This window comes from Cydia splendana, chromosome Z, assembly GCF_910591565.1.
Source record: "Cydia splendana chromosome Z, ilCydSple1.2, whole genome shotgun sequence".
Taxonomy (NCBI): Eukaryota; Metazoa; Arthropoda; class Insecta; order Lepidoptera; family Tortricidae; genus Cydia; species Cydia splendana.
The window spans coordinates 33,131,215-33,154,784 of record NC_085987.1 but is presented as its reverse complement, the minus strand read 5'-3'; the positions used below and the strand labels follow the sequence as shown (position 1 = coordinate 33,154,784).

The following is a 23,570-nucleotide window of genomic DNA, read 5'->3' as shown; positions in this document are numbered from 1 at the left end:
TTTGTTTATTTTTTTCTAATTTCGTCGTGAGCGTCTCCTTTCGTAACATTTTGAGCAAAGTATCTCAAAGCCTCTGGCTAGCGAGACTGCTACTGTAGCATGAAAGCCTCTGGCTAGCGAGACTCTGCTACTGTAGCATGAAAGCACAGCAAGGATGCCTCGCTGAACTTTATATGTTTATAATTATCGGCGGATACTTTGCAGAATTGTTTCATCGTGTCTCTGTGTTTAACTCAGGTATAAACCAACTTTGATATTTGCAGTCAATCGCTTACGAATTTTCTGTGAGGTTACTCGTACTCGTATCTGGGCCGCAATGGTTCTCTAAGTACCTATTTGTTTTTAATAATGAGTATCTTTTTACAATCATTTATTTTACCCGTTTTTTAAAGTTTCTTAGACGCGATGCAACAATTTTGACAACAATCCAGATCCTATGACAGTGCTCAAACTGTCGAAAGAGAAACTAATATAGTAATATACTACACATACATATTTATAATCGATATCACGAATATGTATAAATGTAACAATAATAACTAACCAGTGCAAACCACACAAGGTGCCTGATTAAACGTGTAAGGACGCAAATGAATTGTTTAAACAGATCAAATACTAATTCAGTCACTCTCAGTACAGTCGTTCACTCGTTTTGAAACAGGCACCTGATGAGATCGCAGCAGGGGACGCCCCGTTCTGTACAACACTGAGTTTAAGAAATAAAGATTCCATCGGTCAACACTTTCGCTGCCTAAAACGCGAAACGCGGTCTCTTTTAGGATGGAAGTGCATAAGTTTGGCACTAAAAGTGTTGGTAGACTCCCTTGGTCGTAGAGATTACTTAGGGCTTACTCAGGCACACAAACTGCCTGTCGCGAATGCGGGAGTTACATTTATCGGATTACTACATAGATAACATTTCACATGGAAGTGATATGCTTATATAAATAACAGATAGGAATAAAATCGTACATTCAATAAGACCTTAATTAGTTACATAAAAACCACCTGAAATATATACACTCGATCTGGTTTTGGTATTATTTTAACAACCACTTATATTTACATTAGCCTATATGTTGATAAATTTGTCGCAAGGACTATAATGGTGACAGTCACAATTTAGTTCTTTAGTAGTATTTAGTGGTTAGCGTGATAAAGCACTAGCGGGCACGGGCAGGCCGCGACAAGCTGCCGCCCCGACTCCGGCGCGCGGGCCACAGGGCGCGGCCACTTGCCGCGGACAAAGAGAATTTGAAATAGAGGAATATTGTCAAAGTAAATTATGTAGTCAGTACATTTACTGCCATCTTTCGACGCAAATGATTAACACGTTTAGAACGCCATTTGACTATTATCCTTATATTTTCAGTGATGTGTTAAATTTGTTAAATGTCAAAAAGTATCGCCATCTAGTGGAGGATAGGCCAAAGGTATGGTGCCATCTTTTCGAGCGATGGCGCCATACCTTTGGCCTACTCTCGAGTCTACATAATTTACTTTAACAATATTACTCTAGTCTAAATTCTCTTTCCCGCGGGTATACACAACTATCACACAAACTCAAAATTATATAGCACCATAATAATAAGTCGAATTTTAGGAAGATGTTAAATTATACGTTTTAATAGCACTATTCATAAGATGAAATTGAGTTATCTTTTACAATTATAAACTATTCCAATATTATTGCACTTGCAATAAAACAACTTAAGAAGTAATTCTAAATTAATAACAATTATTTTCAAATAAATTCTAAAATTATGTTTTAGTATACAATTAGAAAACCATTGGTAAAACCCATATTGCTTCTCCGTTAAGAGGACACCAAAAAGTACACAATTAGAAATATGTTCTAACTACATTAAATAAAATTCTAAAATAGGTATTTGTCAGAAATATTGATTATTAGATCTACATTATTAATATTATTATTTGCATTAGTACTATAATAACTAGTGAATAAATACAACGCAGACGTATCAGTATGTTAGTTCAGTTGTCGGCACCAGAGTTGAGGTCACGCGCACAACAGCATGTCAGTAGCGACAACAGGATTTTGAAATTACTGTTCTTTCTTCGTATCAATAAGTTCAATAGCCAATTAGGAGGCACACTGAAAGGTTAGGACAGATGTCGCCACTGCTCCCGGCTTTCTTTACGTTTTGTTGTCAAGTGGCAAGTGCGAATTTTTCAGTTATACTCGCGATTATTAAAGTAAAATGTATTCATTTATGACTGTACGGGAACTGCAAACCGAGCTTCGAAGGAGCAATGCTACAGTTGGTGGAAAAAAGGCTGATTAGATACAAAGATAAACACTAAATATATTTGAGGTTATCTTGTGTATTTTACCGTTTATTCAAATTTTCGAAGGCTCACGCCGTGCAGTTTTTCCTCTTATATTACAAGTGTTCGATCGAAAACAAAGCTTTGGTGTAGGTATACCTGGATCACCTGGATGTACAAGAAGGCGTTTCATATACGCCCGCCGTACGACACATCAGATAGGTACACAAAGTGGTGATGCGTATGGAGTACAGCATGTATGGCCAAGCCATTATGTACTACTTCATTAAAACTTAGCTTACCTGTGTATTTACTCTTTCCAAAATATTTATCTTCCTTAAAATGCAGCCTATAATAACGGTCTTTATCATTTGCCTTAGTTTTTGATACTCAAAGCTTTTTCTCACCGATTTATGGATATCGGGTCCTTGGGAAAAAAGGGAGATCCTATAAGTTCCTAGTTCCACGTCGCATGGCGCTTGCAGCAAAAAACCCGCGTGTTATCGGTCCGACTTATTATGAGCGATTACCTGCAGAAATAAGGACGGAAACATCCGATACAACATTCAAGCGTCGATTGAGAAACTTTTTACTGGACAACCCATTATATTCAATAAGTGAATTTTTTGACATAACTGTATAATTTATATTCGCATACCTATTCTTGACATTGTCTTTGTTTATTATTGTTATTATTTGACGATCCTTCTCAGGTGAAATTTTTCATATTATGTATTATTAATGAAATTAATTTATTTGGATTATCATGCTATTATTTAAATTTATTTCTGACGATCACAATATAGATTCTTATAAATTGACATTAATGTAATTTGTACTGTAATCATATGTTGTGAAATAAATAAATCTAATCTAATCTATATTTCCACAATTTGTCGCACAATATTGCAGTAATGTTTACAATTTATTTGAAAAAATCTATGTGATTTGACAGTGACAGCAACTCCACTATGGAGGCACCACCTGGCGTGATAAAATGTCAGTGTGCCTCCTCATTGTAAAATTGAACACAAAGTTTCTGCACTTAAATAACATTCAGACATTTACGCATTCGTGCATTCACTACATTTTTTGCAGTAAGTACTCTATGAACGGTGTGCTTTATCATTCACCTCTACTCTCCTACCGAGCTATGTACGAGCCGATGGGATTACATTGTCGAGTCGACGGATATATTATAAACAACGTGTTTTATTACTTGTGACACTGACACGAGTGAATGGTATTTATTTCCTCATCGATACGTAATTCAGCTACTTTAGACAATATATTTCTATTTGTTTTGTTTTCAGTGTATTTGAGTTTTACTTCATTTAGTTTATAATCTGTTAATGTGTATTATATCTTCTATTATACCGTGTAAGAGAATTGGTAAACTACTGTAAGCTCATATGTGAGAAATAAATGGTGTTGTATTGTATTTGAGATATTTAATATTCCATTTTGGCTAATCGTAAGAATTTTTGACACATGACATGAAATTGTCGGGATGTAGTATGAATTCAATATACGCGATATAATTCGTTTCAATAGTTTTATTTCATGAGTAACTATCGCGGTAACCGAAGACAATATTATGAAATTGTAGTTCAATTATTACCTCTTTCAATAATGTTAGTCGTAAAAATCTTTATATTTTTAAATACACGAAACTTGTAGTTACATCATTATCATAAACATCAATGGATGTCAAAAAGTGTATGGATTACTGTGGCAGGTCTGAGGCTACGCTACCCATCCGCTAATATTCATAACAATCGCCGAAATGAATGGCTGTTGTTTCTTTTAATTCAAAGTTATTATTATTCCTTTATAGTTATGAGAACACCGAAGCTGAATAACGCTCTCAAGACTTTTGAATAATGGATGATGTTCGCACGAGTAATGTTTACGATGACATCAAGTGGACGGCGGTGACGCTGCCTCGGCGGAAGGACCCGCTCCCCAATAAGATAGAATCATCGAATAACGTAAACTATTACGCGTGTGACGCTTAACACTAAATAGGCGGAACTTTCGACAACTCGTCCTTGAGTACTCGCGGCGGAGGCCGAGCGGGCGCTCTGCCGCGGGCCAGGCGGAGCCTGCAACACGTTTCGACCTAAGGATACTTAACTCACAAACACAACGAGTTACTTGTTTTTATTCAATATTCACAGTAATGCACTACGAATACATTTGAAAAACAAAGCTTGTGTGGTTAATGGTATTTTAAATTAAATAATATGTGGTAATAGTATTACGTCCATTAGATTCATTTAAAAATACAATTTTTAATAACATTCAATTACCTAATAAAACATAAATACAAACTTACAATAAGTAAGTTACTACAACATACCTTATAAAATACTTCAACTACTATTTAAATGAGTGTTACCAATGGTTTTACAATATATGAATTGAAACATTAGACTAAAACTATATACAATTCGTTTCTTGGGACCATTAACTATGAACACATCACTAAACTTCTGTAGTACTTAACTCTATTGATGCCCACTCTAGATGGACTTAAAGCAATTCTGAAAGAGAATAAAATATCGTATGAGTTATATATCTTAAAGTATTATACGTAAACACGTTTTAGTTGGCACTTCAGAGAGCTGTAAGGTGCAGTTTTTGAAAAACCGTAGCTCTTTTTGTGATCATAATCGGTTGCCAAAAAATATGAATAGCAATCTAGAGGCGTCCGGCAACTACCGCTCTATAGAAAAAAACGAACATAAATCTAAAGCGCACCATTATAAGATTGTACCTATTATTGCAAGACTTCTAAAAATTAGTTATTTTATTTTTCTCAAAAATGGACGGCAAAGTCGACGTTGCCGTATAAAAATTTGGTCGCGAAGTGCGGAGTTTATGGTCAGTCAAAAATTAAAAAGTTAAAAACATTGCAGTCTCGATTTTGGGACTGCAATGTTGCATACAAATTCCATTATTTGTCGAGTTCCAAACTTTTTAAAAGTTTAAATGGCCATATCAAATGAAGGCACAGGCCCATTAAACAGCCAAACAGATGATTAGTAATAATTATTATAATGTTGGTATCGCGACTATTTAGCTGCCTCAAATAGCTTGGCGTATTTTCGGCAGAAAAATACACTTCTATTTTAAAATTTAAAAAATAAAAAGGCGACAAAGCAAACTTTTTCAATTTTTTCTACTTTTTTCTGTGAAAATATATATGTAAGAACGTTGCTTCTGTAAAATATTCCTATTATATTTATATTAGTTGCACCATTTTTGAGAAAAGCACTATATATGACTCGGCTGGAAGGCTACTTGCTGGCTTCGGATTCAATTAAACGGACTCCCAAGGTCGTCCGTTTAAAACGAATCCTCAGCCTGCAAGTAGCTATTTCCGAGCCTCGACAATAATGTACTATTATTTATGAACGAACTAATTCGAAACAATTACATTCGCGAACCCCAGCAAGCATTATTAAATAGCTATATAATTGCGTGTAAAAAAGAGAGACTTATTTCTCATATATCACGTCTTCAAAGTCATTACTACACAATGCAACTAATAGCTGAATACTTATATCAACGTGCATATATCTAGATGTCTAGGAAATGTAAAGGCTCCTCTTCACGTTGGGCCAACGCCTACGCCAACGAGGGACGCATTTATGCGTTAGAGGGAGCAAGTGATATTGCTATCTCATTCTACCGCATGGCTGCGTCCCTCGTTGGCGTTGGCGTTGGCCCAACGTGAAGAGGAGCCTTAACCAATATTTGTTTTATTGTGATTTTTCGCAAATGTATTAAAAAACGTCGTTCAATGTATGTGTGGAAGTGTTATTATTTACTTGTCCCGTGTCTTTTATTCGCCCACGGCTCATAAAAGACATCTCGGGACTCGTAAATAATAACACACTTTCCACACTTGCATTGAAATGTACTATTGTACAACAAGAGAGCAAAGTGCGCTTATTCGAGCTGCCTTGTACATAGCAGTAGCTTCGCAGTGTTCACACGGTTGTGTCACCCACGAGGCTATCGTGTTTCGGAGCGCTATACCTAATGTCGCATGGTTTACCTCAGTCGTGGTCGTGCTGCGGCTGGTCTGAGTCGGGGCGCAGCGCGTCGATGCTGGCCACGATCTTGAGCGCGGGCCCGAGGCGCATGGACAGCGCCATGACGAGGTGCTCGGCGCGGATCAGCAGCAGCGCCTCGCCGTCCACCTCCTGCATGAGGAACTCGTCCGCGTACCCCGCGCACCCGGGGATGCTGCGGATGAACTCGCACACCTCCGCCACCTGCACACCAGTACAACACCTCATTACTACCTACGCATCTCATTGACAGTTATTATTTATTGTAATGTAATTTCATAAAGTTATCAACAAACATTTTGTATTGTATAGGCATACGGGGTAAATTTTATCAGGTGATACAGGATGCGACTGTACTCATTACCGTGAGCTACTTTTGTTGTGAGAGCGATCCTGAAATCGCAAAAAAAAATCAGGTGTTCTAGATATAAAGTTCAATTAAACACAATATATGGAGAGCAGGATTATTTTGTGATTTCATAGTTGCTGCTGCTATATATAGTAAAAGATGATCATGGAAATGAGTACAATCGCGTACATATAATATCTTGTATCACCTAAAAAATGTCACTCAGTATAGTTAGATAGCAATGCGGTATTTAAGCCATTTATTTAAGCTGGGTTATTGGAGCTTGAAGATGGCAATGGGAGCTTCGTCAAAGAACCTGTTTAATGTTCGGGCTTGTTACAATCGTCGCAGTGTAATAAAAGCGGCCTTAAAATTGTATTTTTTGTCATTATATTCAGAATCAATGGTAACATTTGAAGTAGGGATTGCAATCCAGCAGCGTTTTCAATCCAGCTGGAATTTTGCTGGATCGGTATCAATCCAACTGGATCAGTGCGAATCCAGTTTACCGATTTTGCAAAAAAAACACATGGTGCAATTCTACGTTTTTTTTTTTAAATAAAATAAACCAAACAAAGGGAGGATAACGGGGCGTAATTTAAACTTAACACTCTTTTCTTGAAATCAATTCTTGCGAAAGTTTATTTCTCTTGAGATCTCGTAATTTATTTGTAACTGTTGCTGGTGCTGCCTGCTGCCGGACGTAAAATTAACACAGTGAATCTTCTGTAAATAACCTTTTAAGCCTGTGGTTGAACGGTTACCGTACATGTTACATATCATCGACGACCGGTCTGGCCTAGTGGATAGTGACCCTGCCTGCGAAGCCGATGGTCCTGGGTTCGAATCCCAGTAAGGGCATTTATTTGTGTGATGAACACTAATATTTGTTCCTGAGTCATGGGTGTTTTCTATGTATATGAGTATGTATTTATCTATATAAGTATGTATATCGTCGCCTAGCACCCATAGTACAAGCTTTGCTTAGTTTGGGGCTAGGTTGATCTGTGTAAGATGTCCCCTAATATTTATTTATTATCATTAGAATTTTTGAGCATAGTTTTTTTAATCACCATCCTCGTCCATTTTAACGTTTATATTAAAGTTTTTTGTATACATACACAAAACTTAAATCTTAAACGAAAGTTCACATGTGGTTAAATAATCTAGGAGCACTAACGATAGGTGCTAGAAAGTCGTGGAGTAACTGACTGCAAAGTAAATCTGGGAGCGATAGCTTCCACTCCGTGGTCCATAACGGTCAAGCAGATGGCATCGCATTCTCACGCCGATAAGGACCGGACAAAATATATTAGACAAAACAAAGAAAAAACCAAGATAGGTAATAAACACATTAAAAAATGTTGGCTAATGGCGTATTGCATAACAATACGACGGTAATGTCAATAACACAAACGTGCAGATAGCGCGTAACAGTAAACTTTAAGAAAACATATACAGTGAAACCTGGATAAGTGAGACTTCAAGGGACGAGCAGATTTGTCTCACTTAAAGAGGTATTCCACTTACCCAGGCTCTCAGTTAGCCAGGTACAAATAAATTGCTGTCTCATTTACAGAGGGTCCCATTAATAGAGGTGATAATAGAGGATATTTCAGTTATAGAGGTGGTTAATAAGGTAGTTTGTAATTATCTTCAATAATAAATAAGGTAAAATAATCCTTGTCCCTAAACATTTTTTAAGTCTATTTAAATATATATTTGAATTTATTTTGAATGATTCTCCAAAGGATAGATTTTTTCAATTAAATTTGATACGGACTTCATTGCGTCTTAGACATGTATTAAATGAAAATGTGTTTATTCCTGTTACTTATCAAGATTTCAGCTTTCGTTTCGATAGTTTTAATTACATAAAGTAACTAAATGAAACTTGAAGTCGTTTAGACACAATTAAGCAAATGCAGAATTTGTGGATAAACCAAGAGTTAGTAAGAAGACGGAAATTGATCATTAAAGTCCAAGTTAGAGAGGTCATAGATTGACGTTATCTCAGATACAGAGGTCAATTCCTATAAAATTCTTAAAAAGCAATTAGGAAAATGTAATCTTATAAATATAGTCTCAGTAAAAGAGGTAAAATACACTCTCTGTCTCAATTATAGAGGTAAATGTGACTATACAATCACAACAACTAATCCCAGTTATAGAGGTTCGTTTTATCTCACTAATAGAGGTAATTCAGTGCTAAAGTGTCGGGACCGCACCATGAGTCCCAGCTATAGAGGTTTCTCACTTATCCAGGTCCCACTTAACCAGGTTTCACTGTATAACAGTAAACTTTAAGAAAACATATATTTTCATAATAAAACATATATATAAGTTTTTGTAAAGTTAAGTGTGTAGTTTTTTGATGATTTTTTATTGCGGATCCGCGGCGCTGGATCCAGTGCTGCCTGCTGGATCCAGCAATTGCAATCCCTAAATTTGGAAGTCATATCAGCAAGGTAAATACTCACCGTCCACTTGTTGACATTGGGTAGTTGCGGCTTGCTGGCGGCATCGTCAGCCGCCTGCGCGGGCTCGGCGCTGGCGGCGCTCTCGGTCTTGACGGTGGCGGCCGCGCCCGCGCCCGCCGCCGCGCCCGCGTTCGCCGCCGCCCTCGCGCCCGCCGCCGCTCGTGCACTGGCGTTGCTCTCGCGGTCATTCTCGTGACTCGAGCTGATGCGGGGTAGATGATGATGTCCACTACTGCCACTTTCCAACATTTGCTTTTTGCCTGCACGACGTAAAATAGGTTATTGTATTTTGCCATTCGGTTCCTATGAAAATTAACCGCTCGATTTCAAAGAAAATATTAGATTGTGAGTTGTTCTAAAAAATATGCTCAATGATTTAGCCATAGCAAGAGGTTATAGACCTCAAAACGCTCACGAAAAGTCACAGATGGGTTAGTAAGCATGTTTATGGTGAAATGCGGCGAGAAAGTATTTCCGGCTAAGTGTATTCACTACTAACGTTTGAGCCCGGCGAGGACTACTGTATAATTCTCTTGGTCAGGCAGCAGTCGGATGATCTGCTTGCCTGATAAATAAAATGCAAGTGTAAATAGCTACTAGTAGGATCAGTAACTTAAGTAGGACAACAGAAATAGACTTGTAGCAATATAAGTGTATGTGACTTACGCGGGGGCTCGTCGCTCGAGGGCTGCTTGTTTTCCTTGTCGTCCTTGTCGGCCGCCCATTCGCGCAGCGGCCGGTTCACCTTGGGGTTAAAAACATTGTTCTATCACAGCTCTAAATATACAGTCTGTCCTATAGAGGGGACTACAGAGACGGTATCGGGCAGACTAGCAACTTACGGCAAACGGCTCGCCTGCCTCCTGGATCACGTAGCCCTCGATCACGTGCGTCAGGATGTTGGGCTTCACCATCGCTTTTGGTAGCCCTTTGTCTGCAATCAAATCATTACATCAACGCTAACACATTTTTAAAGATAAGCTTCCTCTCATAAAGAAGAGAACGAAGAAAGGATGTTAGACATACATTATTACATCATAAAAAAATACCGCTGAAAAGTGTTGTCGTTACCTCCCCACCAGCCCCTAAAATATCCCCCTTACAATTCTCATACACTCGCCGTCGAAAAAAATCACACATTTTCCACATATCGGACTTAAGTGATTCTAGTTGTTAGCGTAATTGCACTACTTTATTGTTATTCATTTGAAGTACGATCAATTACATTGATGTATTGTGTTTATAAAAAAAAATCTGCGTTTAAGATAATATTTGAAAAAATATGAAAATAATTGTTAGGGCTGGTGGGGTAACCACACCACTTTTCAGCCTGGCAACATCGGTCAAACACAAAATCACCTCAGACGGGCACCATGTTGATAATCGTGAAGCTCCTGTAGGCAAAGGGTCGGTGATAGAGCTGTATGATACGTATTGTTGGGTGGTACCTGGCTGGCTGATGTGGCGCGGCGCGCACTGCGTGCTCTTGAAGAGCGGCGCGCCCGAGGACACGGGCGTTGTGATGGCGGCCGTGGTGGTGGCCGGCGCGCTGGGCGCCACCGTAGTCACCACCTGCAACATCTCATTATCAGACCGGATTCAAACACATATGTTGTTTATACAACATGTAAAGTTTCACTCTCGTGACTTGCCGCACTCGCAACAAATGCCCCGTTCACACAGCAAGTTTCACATTTTGTTCAGCCTGCTATCTCCTACTGCTGAGCATAAGCCTTTTTCAAATTATGCCACTTGTGCAACAAATTATGCAACACATCGAGGTGTTGGACAAATAGCCCTTATTTCCCAGACTAGTATTAAAAAATCTGCAATATATTGCCATGTGAACGGGTGGTAAGTTTACCGGACGCTTCCCGGGTCGACCTTTCCTCCCGCGGGAGCCTCGCGCGTTGTTTTTTTGTACCGAGGCAGCCTCGCGCGGCAAACGTCCCGCGGCATTCGCCTGAGACGGCTTTGCAAGGCTGCCCGCCGAGTCTGCCGCCTACAAAAGGTGTCAAATGTGGCGTATGTTTCATATTCAAGCCATTAAATAAATGTAAATACATACCTGGGACGCCGAAGGTGTGGTGTGCTGCGCGCTGCTAGGCACGGGCGCGGGCGAAGGGGCGGGTGCGGGGGCGGAGGCGGCCGTGGACGCGGGCGCAGGAGCGGGAGCGGGCGCTGCGGCCGCGGCCTCTGGCTCCTGCTTGGTTTCGGTTGACTTTGATTCGCCATTAGCCGGACCTGTTCAATATAATGTGTTTTTAGAAAGAGAGAAAAAATAATGTCAAGAGCCCACATATCACATATTTTGTTTGCGGTTAAATAGGTAGGTACATGAGTGATTCGAAGCGATGTCCAGAAGCCGGGTGCGAGGTACGCGCTAACGTTTTCTTACCGACGGTGGCGGTGGGCGTGGGCGGAGTGTCGGCGGCGGAGGCGGGCGGCGCGGGCGCGGGGAAGGCTGTGCCGGCCGGCTCGCCCGCCGGCTCCGTGGCCATCGGCTGCGGGGCTATCTGCTGCACCGGCGCCTGTACAATTAATTAATCAAATCAGTATATGGTGACCATCTTACACGACCTAGCAACAAACTATATAAGTCGGTGCAACGTAAGAACCAATATTTGATCATTATGAATTGACCTATACAGTTATACATATATATGTATAAAACTAGGGCTGTCAGTTAAAGCGTAGGTGTAACGGTCAATTTATAATTGTCAAATGATGGTCCTTACGTTGCGCCAACTATAAGCATAGGTTCTATGTGACTTAATGCACATTCATTTCATTTTATACAGGTATAAGAATTTTATTCCTTCATTGGCGACCTACTGACGTCACTGGCTGATATTCCGAAGCCGATGGCCGAATTTTTAACGTCTTTAAATCTATGTCTATGATTTTTCATTAAATTCCATCTTGTCTGGGCTCGTGGCGATGAGTACCGTTAAGGAGTTAAATTTTTTAAAAGGCACCGGTAATTTTTAAAATATAAGTACAGGTCGTAAAAGTAGACTCAACTGAAATAAGCCGTCGGGCTCCCATAAAAAAAATATGCGAGGATCTATGTGGGACGACCGCAAGCTTTCTTATTAGTTTTATGTTGTAGTACATAGAGTAAACAGTGACCTGTGACTGCGACGCGCTCTTGTCGTCCTCGCTCTTGACGTGCACCAGCGATGCGGGCTGCGGCAGCGGCAGCACGCCGCCCGGCACCGGCGCCGCCAGCAGCCCCACGCCGCCGCCCAGCGTCAGCTGCGGCGAGCTCAGCCCGCCGCCCACCTGCACACAATCACACTGCTAACACTATTCGACGATAATATTTAGTTGGCGGTTTCATGAGAAGCTAAACCCGGAAATATTTACACTCTTACCTTACCATGGGATTGATTTGCTTTCCTTGTTGATGTTTAGCGTTGGCAAGACAATTTGTCAATGAAAAAACGGCAAAATTTAAATATTCTACATATATATTTTCTCATTTGCCGCCTTACTCACTAACGGAATTGGTTTGGTAAGACTGAGTCATCGTGAAATGTACAGCAAGCGTGAAGCGCCACTTTATTGCGCTGTCATAATCGCTCCACGATACAGGTACGTACTGTTCAACCGTGTGAGCGTCTATGATGCTGAGGAACTCTTCCTCAATACAGGTGCTAGCTTTTTTTAACTATGCGGCCAATTAATAAATCAATTATTAAAACACTTACTTGAACTTAAGTACAAATATTAATCCATACAACACCGTGTAGAATACTATTTTACATCGACTATTGTTTCAAATACAGTACATTCAGTTTTAGTAAATGAACGAATGACCAACTAACAGTCCAACCAATACGTCTATACCGGGTGGTGCCTGGGACACGAGCAAATAATTAAAACATAGATTGTACTCCTTAAAATCGACACTTTTGTTCGATAACTTTTACAAATTATGAAATCTTTAGATTTCCTATTTTACATGCAAATTAAATAGTATATTTAATGTAATTGACGTTGCTCGTCAGAAAATTCGCAATACATTGCGTTTTAGAATAAACTTTAAAGTGCATTAAAAATAAAAACACATGTTATTTTTAAAAATCGCTGAACAAATGTTGGTCAGTTCGAGTCCTGCGGTTAAATTTTTTGCTTCTGTTATAGGCCCCACCCGACATAGAAGTATTACAGCAAAGTATAAACAAGAACTCAGTAGAAGGCGTTGCAGTATTATTGCATTATTTGCAGTTTATAATTCCCTCAATAGAATTCTGTAAATCTATTTTTTTTATATCATTTCATTTCATGTTCAACCATACAAAAGCAAATATTTAAAAAACAACTATAGCTGGTTTGTTACTGCACACCGTTGTATGGGGACCTTGCACTTTGAGACTATGCGCTGAAACTTGGCACAGTTGATTGTTAGCTGGTCTTGAGCAGATACAGACCGGTAGACATCGAGAGCCACGTCTCATTTAGTGGCGGGGAGGGGGGGAAGTTCGACGCCGCCGCGCTTCACTTGGAGCAACATTTCTCTAAAACTATACCTATTAGGGCATGTGATATATCATTTTCGGACAAAATAAGGATGAGGAATCTAGTTTTGGAACAAAAACAATGCACTTTCTAACCAAAAAAAAGCATAAAGTAGAAAAGACTAAAAAACGTATTTTTGATTTTTTCATAATTACCAATTTTTTTTTAAAGTGTACCAGGAATCTGAAAACAAAAAATACAGTCGTAAAGCTAAACTTATTACGTTTAAGAAAATATATAGTTTATTATACAAAACTGTTGATAAATAGGAGATAAAAAATAATATTAAGCGTGGGTCAGAGTGATCTCAATACAAAATATTATGAATGTGGGAAAGTTACTTATAATTTGTTCTACAATCGTTAATTTTTCTTGTTTTTCGTAAATAACTCGTAAACGGTAGCCCACAGCAAAAAAATATCTTTTACGTAAATAATCTGTTTCAGATTTCTTATACAATAAGTGCTACTTTTTTTCGCTACCATCAATATTAAAAAAAATATTGAAGGGAGAAAATAAATACTTGGGTCCCCTTTTTTAGTCATTCGTAAATAACTCGTAAACGATGGCCTATTGAAAAAAAAAATTTTAGTACATGAATAATTTACATAAAATTTCCTACAAAAAAGGTCATTCAAACTTTTTCGCTAGGATCAATATCAAAAACGATATTAAAGAGAGAAAATAAATTCTAAGGTCCCCTTTTTAAATATTGATCCTAGCGAAAAAGTTTGAATAACCTTTTTTGTAGGAAATTTTATGCTAATTATTCATGTAATAAAATATTTTGTGCTATTGGCCATCGTTTACGAGTTATTTGCGAATGACTAAAAAAGGGGACCTTAGTATTTATTTTCTCCCTTCAATATTTTTTTTAAATATTGATCTTAGCGAAAAAAAGTAGCACTTATTTTATAAGAAATCTGAAACAGATTATTTACGTAACAGATTATTTTTTGCTGTCGGCTACCGTTTACGAGTTATTTACGAAAAACTAAAAAAATAAACGATTGTAGAACAAAATATAAGTAACTTTCCCACATTAATAATATTTTGTATTGAGATCACTCTGACCCACGCTTAATATTATTTTTTATCTCCCATGTAACAACAGTTTTGTATAATAAACTATATATTTTCTTAAACGTAATAAGTGTAGCTTTACAAATATATTTTTTGTTTTCAGATTCCTACTACACTTTAAAAAAAAATTGGTAATTATGAAAAAATCCAAGATACGTTTTTTTGTCTTTTCTACTTTATGTTTTTTTTTGTTAGAAAGTGCATTGTTTTGGTTCCAAAAATAAATTTTTCATCCTTAATTTATCCGAAAATGATATATCACATGCCCTAATAGGTACTGTTTTAGAGAAATATTGCTCCAAGTGAAGCGCGGCGGCGTCGAACTTCCCCCCACCCCCCCACTAAATGAGACGTGGCTCTCGAGGTCTCCCGGTCTGTATCTGCTCATGACCAGCCAAGAATCAACTGTGCCAAGTTTCAGCGCATAGTCACAAAGTGCAAGGTGTCGTGCACTAACAAACTAGCTACTAGTAATAAAAATAAACTTGCTACGAATTCTAGTTCATACAAATTAAATACAACATAGAACAATTAACTGGAAAAAATACATAAATAATAATTCATTCATCTTTCACTGAACATTTTAGTTACATCTAAATTATTAGCATTAACAAGCCGTTCAGAACTGCCCGGATGCTAATAAATACTTGAATAAAAACATTAATTCTGCAATGGTATCGATGAAACATGCAGACAACCCAACAAATTGACAGTTCCTACTGACGAACATTGACAAGAACTTCACAATCCAAGTTCTATTCCATTTTCAACAGAAACTATACTAATACACTACCTACTGTATGTGACAACTACTTATGAGGATGGCGATAGTGGTAGTGACAGCGAGCAGGTGTATATGAAAACAAGAACGACGAAAAGGAACGAACGAAAAGACTCGGCATGTGATAGTCAGGAATGAACAAATATAATGAATGTCAAAAACTAAACATGTTACGAATAGGTATCATAACTAGATCATGTTCCGTTACTATGACAGGAAATAAACACTTTTTTAGAATCAATATGTGTTTGCATAAACAATTTCCCAAATACACTGTCGCAAAACATGTTATACACGGGTAAGAAAAGTAACCCACGATCAAAATAAAAACCAACAGGGTGCAGTGAATAAATGAAGAGGCGGGGTCAAGGAACAATAACCTGCTCAAAACAACCACAGGTACAAAACTTTCATTAGCAAAACCTCCTCTTGGTGGCGTCGATATTTGCTTTATTCGGGACACTATTGCTGTTATATTTAAGTACAACTATTCATTGATAAATGGCACAGGAGAATAAGGCACAATGTTCTTCAGGTTACTTCAGTTCATATGTACAATAACTATTCAATCAATGAAGACCTGCATAGATGTTTTTCGTGTTGAAAACCGTCAAATGTTTGATGTAACGGTATTGCAAGTTGGTTGGAGCAGATTGTACGAGTTGGACGATGGTGGGCTACCTCGTGTTGCAGGAGCGCCGGCGCGACCTGCAGCAGCGACGACTGCAGCAGCGGCGCGCCGTCGAGCGCCAGCCCCGGCTGCCAACGGGACCACACTCAGACCACTACGACAACCTAGCCGAGCCCCACGCCCGCAGCTCGGCATTTAACCGACTTCAAAATTTCGAAAGTGGGTCTCGATTCGTCGGGATGATTTTTTATGTATGTTCCCCGATTTCTCGCAGAAGGCTGGCCAGGTTTGGGAAATTCTATTTGTGTGTCTCAGTTGGTCCTATTATCATCAGGTCACGTTCTGATGATGGGTTAATGGAGAAATGGGGGAGCTCGTGAAATATTTTACGTACACCTAACTATAGTGATTTGGATATTTTATATAGTAGCTCGCGCGTTTGCTCTCGAGAATATGGTCAGATGATGATAAAATAAAAAATGATAGCATTTTTTTTAACTGTTTCATGAAGTCGGTTGTTTTTTTAGGGTTCCGTACCTCAAAAGGAAAAAACGGAATCACTTGTGCGTCTGTCTGTCCGTCTGTCACAGCCTATTTTCTTCGAAACTACTGGACCAATTAAGTTGAAATTTGGTACACATATGTAAATTTGTGACCCAAAGACGAACGTATAACGTAAACAAATGAATTTTAAATATGGAGGCCACTTTTGGAGGGTAAATGAAAAAATTAAAAAATAAAGTTTTTCTAACTATATCGTGCTACATATCAAATGAAAGAGCTCATTGTGAGAATCTCAAATATATATTTTTTATAATTTTAGGATAAACAGTTTAGGAGTAATTCAAGAAAATACGCAAAAAATGACCTCCCCCAGCCCCCCGCCTCCCCATATCTCCGAAACTACTGGGTCTAAAATTTTGAAAAAAAATACACATAATAGTTCTTTACCCATAGATGACAGGAAAATCTATTAGAAATGTGCAGTCAAGCGTGAGTCGGGCTTAATGTACGGAACCCTTGGAACGCGAGTCCGATTCGCACTTGGCCGGTTTTGTGTGAACGATTAGGTAGGTACATAATGTTCATCGTGAAATTCTCAAAGCTACTAGTCTCGCATTGTACACGAATTGTTCTCTTCAAACATTTGCATAATATTAACGGAGCTTGAATTATCTAGAGTGATGTCACTTGAATAAATGAGCTGTGTATTAGGTCGTTGGCATTAAGTTGGCGCGGTCGCCGGTCAGCATCCGGTATGAAGTACTTACTTGTGTGTCCGACATTTACTCCGACATTTAGAGGTTAGTGACTTAAGTAAAGGCTATAATTTGAGTGTAAGAGCAGGCGTGGCTCACTCCGCGATTTCGTCTCTTTGCTACAGGTAGCTAAAAGTACATCCGTCCCCAATTTTGGAGAAAGCGATAAGCCGCGCGTGGCGCTGTCACCACCTAGCGGCCATATCTGTGCTGATCGTAACAGACGCGTTTTGTTAGAGAGTGAGTCTTCTGTACCTAGTACTATTATTTATTGTGGTAAGAGTGACGGCAAATCTCTATGCTAGCATATTTTCCCTGACGTTGACCGACAAGAACAAGAATGTAACAAATACTCGGAATTGTGGAAAATATAATTCTTACCGTTTGCATCGCAGTGGAATGGTTCAAAGCGGCTTGTTGCTGTACGGCCATCCCCACTGAAGTCTGGACGAGCCCGCTGCCGACGAGAGTCTGCAAATACGGTACGCTAATGTAAACTACGCAATTTTTTACATGTCATATGGACTGACAATGGCAGCTGATTGTAGATAAGATGCAGAATGAAAAGGTAGAGACAAGGTAAGAGGAACGTACTTACAAAGCACGTTATAAATAGGTGTCTTATGTAAGTTATTAATATCATAATGAACCTTAAAAGTTGGATCACACCAAAAAGCTCGGCACCAGACCGTCCAGACCAGCACCGCCCACTAATCGTAAGGGAGCGATGCAACACTTCGAAGTTGTAGACATGGTTACTGCGAGTTGTCAATGTACCACTCAGGTTAATTGTACGGAGGCCGGGCGATGCTGTACCTACAAAGAATACTGAGCGGGTCGGGTTGAAACGGCGCCGGTCTAGTGCCGAGCTTTTTGGTGTGCTTAACCTTAAGAATAGGTCGAAGCTAGATTTTACGTTGAAGTTATTATAGGATTATGGTCCCTCACCTGCGGCTGCTGCAGCGCCTGGACCTGCGCGAGCGTGCCCTGCGCCTGCGGGGCCGCGCCCAGCTGGCCCACCAGCGCGCCCGCCTGCGACATGCCGCTCAGCTGCACGCCCTGCACAACACATTCCGTCATTATATTACATCAGGTCATAATTCGGTGACCACTAACGCGAACCGGGATGTGTATTTGCGTCTCACACTAATCAAGCAAAAAATGTGAGACGCAAATACACATTGGACAGGTGGAATACCACCCTTAAACACGGCTATGTGAAATTGTAGCTCTCTCGAGGTACTTCTGTGGCACGATACGCGTATAAAACGACGTGTCGTGATTAGCTCGCGTCATAAAATCCGCTTACAACTTTATTCATAAAACTTAGCAAACCTCTGCTAAATTATGTCCCTTTCTAACAAAAACAAATGTCAAAATTACAGACAGGGACAAACGATTATCAACGGCTTGTTGAACTTGACATACGTTTATGAATAACTTCATTAGTGTTTAAACTTTATAGGCGGAATATTATAAGTGTGGTACGTACCGGATGTATCTGCTGCACCATCGATATGGTCTGCGGGATGCCGGCCATGGGCAGGCTCTGCGCCACCGACCCCACCGGCAGCGACCCTTGCTGCATGCCGAGGGTCATCCCTACAACCAAAACATATCATGTTAATCTAATCACTTTATATCAAAATGTCAAATACTAACTAAATTACTGCAGAATTGATAAGGGACAAACAATAAGGACAGATTATGTTTTAATTTATTTATTTATTTATATGAGCCTAGAGTGTCCCACTGCTTGGCCAAGGCCTCCCTCCTCCCTTTCCACGTATCCCGGCCTTGACCCGTCTCCCTCTTAATTCTGTCAAAGGCGTCGAGGTCATCTCGCCAACGCCTTCGAGGTTTGCCGAGACCCCGGGTTTGATGTGGGACCCAATTGGTTGTTGTTTTAGCCCACAAGTCATCCGGCATACGGCGAACGTGTCCCGCCCAGTCCCACTTCAGCTTGGCTTTAATACCATTTAATCATAGAGTATAGGAAGATTACCAATGGAGAAGGCCGATTAAAGAAAATTACTAGTATAAATGGTCTTCTAGATTCAGAAGACGGATGGTCTATAACTATGTAGAAAAATGTTTATACTCAATCTTTTTATTTTTCGTAAAACGAAAACTCGGAATAATACGGGACTAAACATTCCAGTAGGTTCCGCAAAAAAAAATACTACTTCCCCCCATACTTTAGTTTTTTGAAGCCCGTAGTAGGCAATGTCAGTTTGACAGTTGCCTTCGCCATAAACAAGTACATATGGATACATTTTTATTGCGACGTTGCGGAGCGTAAGCTCACCTTGTTGTTGATAATGCTGGACCATCTGTTGCGTTTGCTGCTGATGCAACAACTGCTGCTGTTGTTGTTGTTGTTGTTGTTGCTGCTGCTGCTGTTGCTGTTGTTGCTGCTGCTGCTAGAGAAAGTAACATTTGACTATTATCCCAATATTTATAATTAAATACATTTAAGCTTAGTTGTCTACAAATACGCAAGCCAGTGGGAGTAGACTTCTAGGAACGTCTTAATCCGGCTAATATGCTGCTGTTTATATAAAGGATATACCTACCTACTATGAAATAGTTCATATAAAACCGATGCGATTGTAGCAGATTTATGGTTCCTTAATTATTCAAAAGATACTTCCTTTGCTAGCCGATTAGTTATGCTGTACGTGTTGTAACAATGTTTAGATTGTTTTCAATATTAGGTACTACGTCTACAGGTGCGTTCCATTTCATTCCATGCATCACAATCCTTTTTCATAAGCAAAGACATAAGTAACTCCGTATAAGATGAATAAAGTCTAAGGAAAAAACGTGCCTCGGAAATCAAGAAAAAGTCATTCTCGGATAGATGGCGCACACACCTTTGGCCTATGGTCGGCTAGATGGCGTTGACGACACCGTTTCATATTTAACAATTTTAACACATAGGTATCAGTGAATGAACATGGGTCAAAATGATATAAAAATAATAAAATCATTTATCCATATATATACATTATTTTGATAGTTTTATACGTTTTCATTTTGAGTTTTAGTCGTGTGTCGATAGATGGCAGTAAATTTACTGTGACTACAAAATTTACTATGACAGGACCCCTCTATACTATCTATTCTCTTTTTCATAAGGTTGCGCGTGCGTTTCTAAGTTGCACCACGCGTGGAATGCGCGAAACTGGGTATTTCTCGTCTGTCATTCGATGTGCGCTTATCGACGAACGATTATCATAGACAGAGGAGGTACAGTCGACGTCAAAGATATGTTTACATTTTTCGCCTTATTACAAAGGAGTAAGGTGGAAAAGTGTAAACATATATTTGAGGTCGACTGTACATGAATGTGGCTGTACCTGCAACACCTGCTGCTGCAAGATCGCTTGCTGCTGGATGGTCTTCGTGATGGGTTGCTTGTCCTGCACGCTCGATATCTGCGTCATCTGTCCGCTCGAATTCATCAGTAATACCCTGGGATATAAAAAAAAAAGTTATGGACGTTACGATAAATGGTTTTTTTTTATAAATGTAAAGAAAAGAAATCGGCCCGTCTAAGATAAACGTTAGACAGCCGATGTAGACGATGCTAATCGGCGCCATATGTTGTGGTAACTGAGTAGTCTAACGTCAAATTCGAGTTCGTGGCTGTTAAATTCGAAGCACGATGTTTTCTGAGATTATAATTATGCTGATATCTCTTATTATTTGAAGGGATGTTTACAAAAACAACATACTGACTACACTGGTTGACACCTGAAACGATTAACAATGTTCTTAAAAAAGTGTCAACCGCTCTAAGCAGTAATGTTGTTTTTGTAAACCCTTCATTTGTTTACTTAATTCACACTTATGATATAATTATGATAATAATGATGATGAATCTTTATTATTATTAGAAGAAAATTGCAATTAAGGCAATGAATACCTCAGTATATACATTCGTTGTACGTTATTATTAGTTCATACCTACTCGTATCTAACAAAAATAAAAAATATTTTTAGGAAAAAACTTCAGTAAAACTTTTAAAACTTCTTAATTTCATACTTGACACACCTCAAATACACCATGTAACCACCAAACAACAGTTATATAATACCTATTTTTTTTATCAATATAATGTTCGTGATGCACTTGCAATATGCAACGTTATTATGCAGATAATACGCAATGACCTTGTGGACAAACGTTCAACTACGACGGTTATTTTATCGAAGCCGGGCAGTACACTACAACGCGCACAGCCGTTATTTCGAAAAAAGCTAAAAATCTCACGCGAGAAGAGAGACTAATTGGCTACAATTTAATCGGTAGTCTTGGGTACGTCACCGTTGCACGTTGCCGGTAAATGTTACAACGCAAATACCTCGCGCAGGCGCGGTACAGGGGGAGTTGTTTCCCGCCCAAAGTTATTTGTTTTAAATTTTTTATTGGTTACGTATTCGTTATTTTATAAATATGGTCCTAAACGGCCAAAGACATGAAATTTGGCACGCATGAAGCTTTCATGGGTAATGGGTAACGTCTGGAATGCTGTAAACTAGTTTCCAATATTACCATATAAAAGAAACAAGTACAATGCCGTTGCTAAATCGCCACGATTGCCACAAAATAGTTCTGTTATACAATGGCCGATAGCTAGGAATGCAATAAAGACCAAATATCGTATGCAGCTGTCACAATTCGCTCGTTTTCTATTCTGATGAGCTAGAAAACTGTAATGTTCAATAATTAGGAGGGCATGGTGAGCCAGTTTTTGTCACATACTCCTTAATCTTTATGTATTAAACCTCGTTGTGAACTGGAAAGTACCTTTCCAGACGTAAAGTTAGAATATAAGGACTTAGGCTAAGGCCCTAAGGGACATAAATTTGCGAGCCAAAAAACGACCCAGGAGTTTTAAGTTTTAACTTGAACTTGATGCGGATGACATATGTGAAAATGTACGTTTTATTTTGACGAAACCTGAGGTGGATGAGCTATCTGTATGATGACAAAGCCTGCGCTGTGGATCTGAAGGTACACTGCCGTTCAAAAGTGCATGGACATGTTTGAACCGTCATATTAAGGCATTACGGTCGACATCTATCCATGCACTTTTGAACGCCACTGTACCTATGCTGTTATTATTATGTTGTTTTGTTTTTGGGTCAATAAATATTTTTTTTTACTTGAACTTTAATCTCTTTGCTGACCGGAGATCAGGTCGGTCGTCAGATGTTTTAGTCTCGCCAGCAATTCCCGTGGTGATTGTCGTGAAATTAAAAAAAAAATAGGTTTTCCCCATTGCCTACATTGACTATTATTTAGGGGTCATCCATTAATTATGTCACACGAATTTCTAGGTTTTTTACCCCTCCCCCCCCCCCCTCCTTGTCACACTTGGTCACATTTGGCAAACCCCTCCCCCCTGGTGTGACGTCACATTTCTTCAACGAAATCGGCAATTATTTATTTAATATTTTATAAAAATATTTTTGACAAAAGAAATATTAGTAATTTTATAACCCAAAACTGATTAAGAAATAAAATTAAACGAATAAAAACGATTATCGTTTCAAAACCTTGTTATTTAAATGATAATTAGCATATAAAATAATTTAAATACATTTTCGGTTACTGATGAAGTTAAAGTGACGTCACAAAGTTTATATTATAACTCCCCCTCCCCCTTGTCACAACATGTCACATTTTCTTGACCCCCTCCCTCCCCCTAAACGTGTGATGTTATTAATGGATGACCCCTTATACTATTTAAAACATTATTTAGTGAGAGCTAGAGATGGTTAGCCTAGCTATAGAGACCGTAAGGACCAACTTACTGTTGTTTGGGCTGCTGCATCTGGTGCTGCATCTTGTTGGTCTGGTTGGCGGCGTCCTGCTTGGCGGCCGGCGCCGGCGACCGCACTCCCGGCTTGCCCCGGTGCTTTGCCTGACACAAAACAAATACACGTTTACCCCCTTATTCATAAACGCGCTACAAACCTCAATTAGCTAATAGTCGTGTGTCCTTATCTGTCATTTTGACTTATGTATTTGTAAGAAAGGGATAAAATATAATTTAACTAAATCAGGCTCGTAAAGTTTT

General features: G+C 39.1%; 1 protein-coding gene across 1 annotated transcript in view; it reads right to left on the bottom strand.

The window, feature by feature from the left end:
- Positions 1–4,734: 4,734 nt before the first annotated feature.
- Positions 4,735–23,570, bottom strand: part of LOC134804544 (polyhomeotic-proximal chromatin protein-like) — a 43,871-nt gene continuing 25,035 nt past the window's right edge. The window contains exons 15-30 of the mRNA XM_063777649.1: positions 23,305–23,414; positions 20,841–20,955; positions 19,787–19,901; positions 18,971–19,080; positions 18,427–18,537; positions 17,860–17,949; positions 12,333–12,485; positions 11,599–11,731; positions 11,269–11,444; positions 10,649–10,772; positions 10,043–10,134; positions 9,867–9,966; positions 9,700–9,765; positions 9,201–9,460; positions 6,356–6,575; positions 4,735–4,835 (exon numbers count right to left, since the gene is read on the bottom strand). Of these exons, the coding sequence (XP_063633719.1) occupies positions 6,357–6,575; positions 9,201–9,460; positions 9,700–9,765; positions 9,867–9,966; positions 10,043–10,134; positions 10,649–10,772; positions 11,269–11,444; positions 11,599–11,731; positions 12,333–12,485; positions 17,860–17,949; positions 18,427–18,537; positions 18,971–19,080; positions 19,787–19,901; positions 20,841–20,955; positions 23,305–23,414 (1,974 nt within the window). The 3' untranslated portion in view covers positions 4,735–4,835; position 6,356. The remainder of the gene's footprint in view (positions 4,836–6,355; positions 6,576–9,200; positions 9,461–9,699; positions 9,766–9,866; positions 9,967–10,042; positions 10,135–10,648; positions 10,773–11,268; positions 11,445–11,598; positions 11,732–12,332; positions 12,486–17,859; positions 17,950–18,426; positions 18,538–18,970; positions 19,081–19,786; positions 19,902–20,840; positions 20,956–23,304; positions 23,415–23,570) is intronic.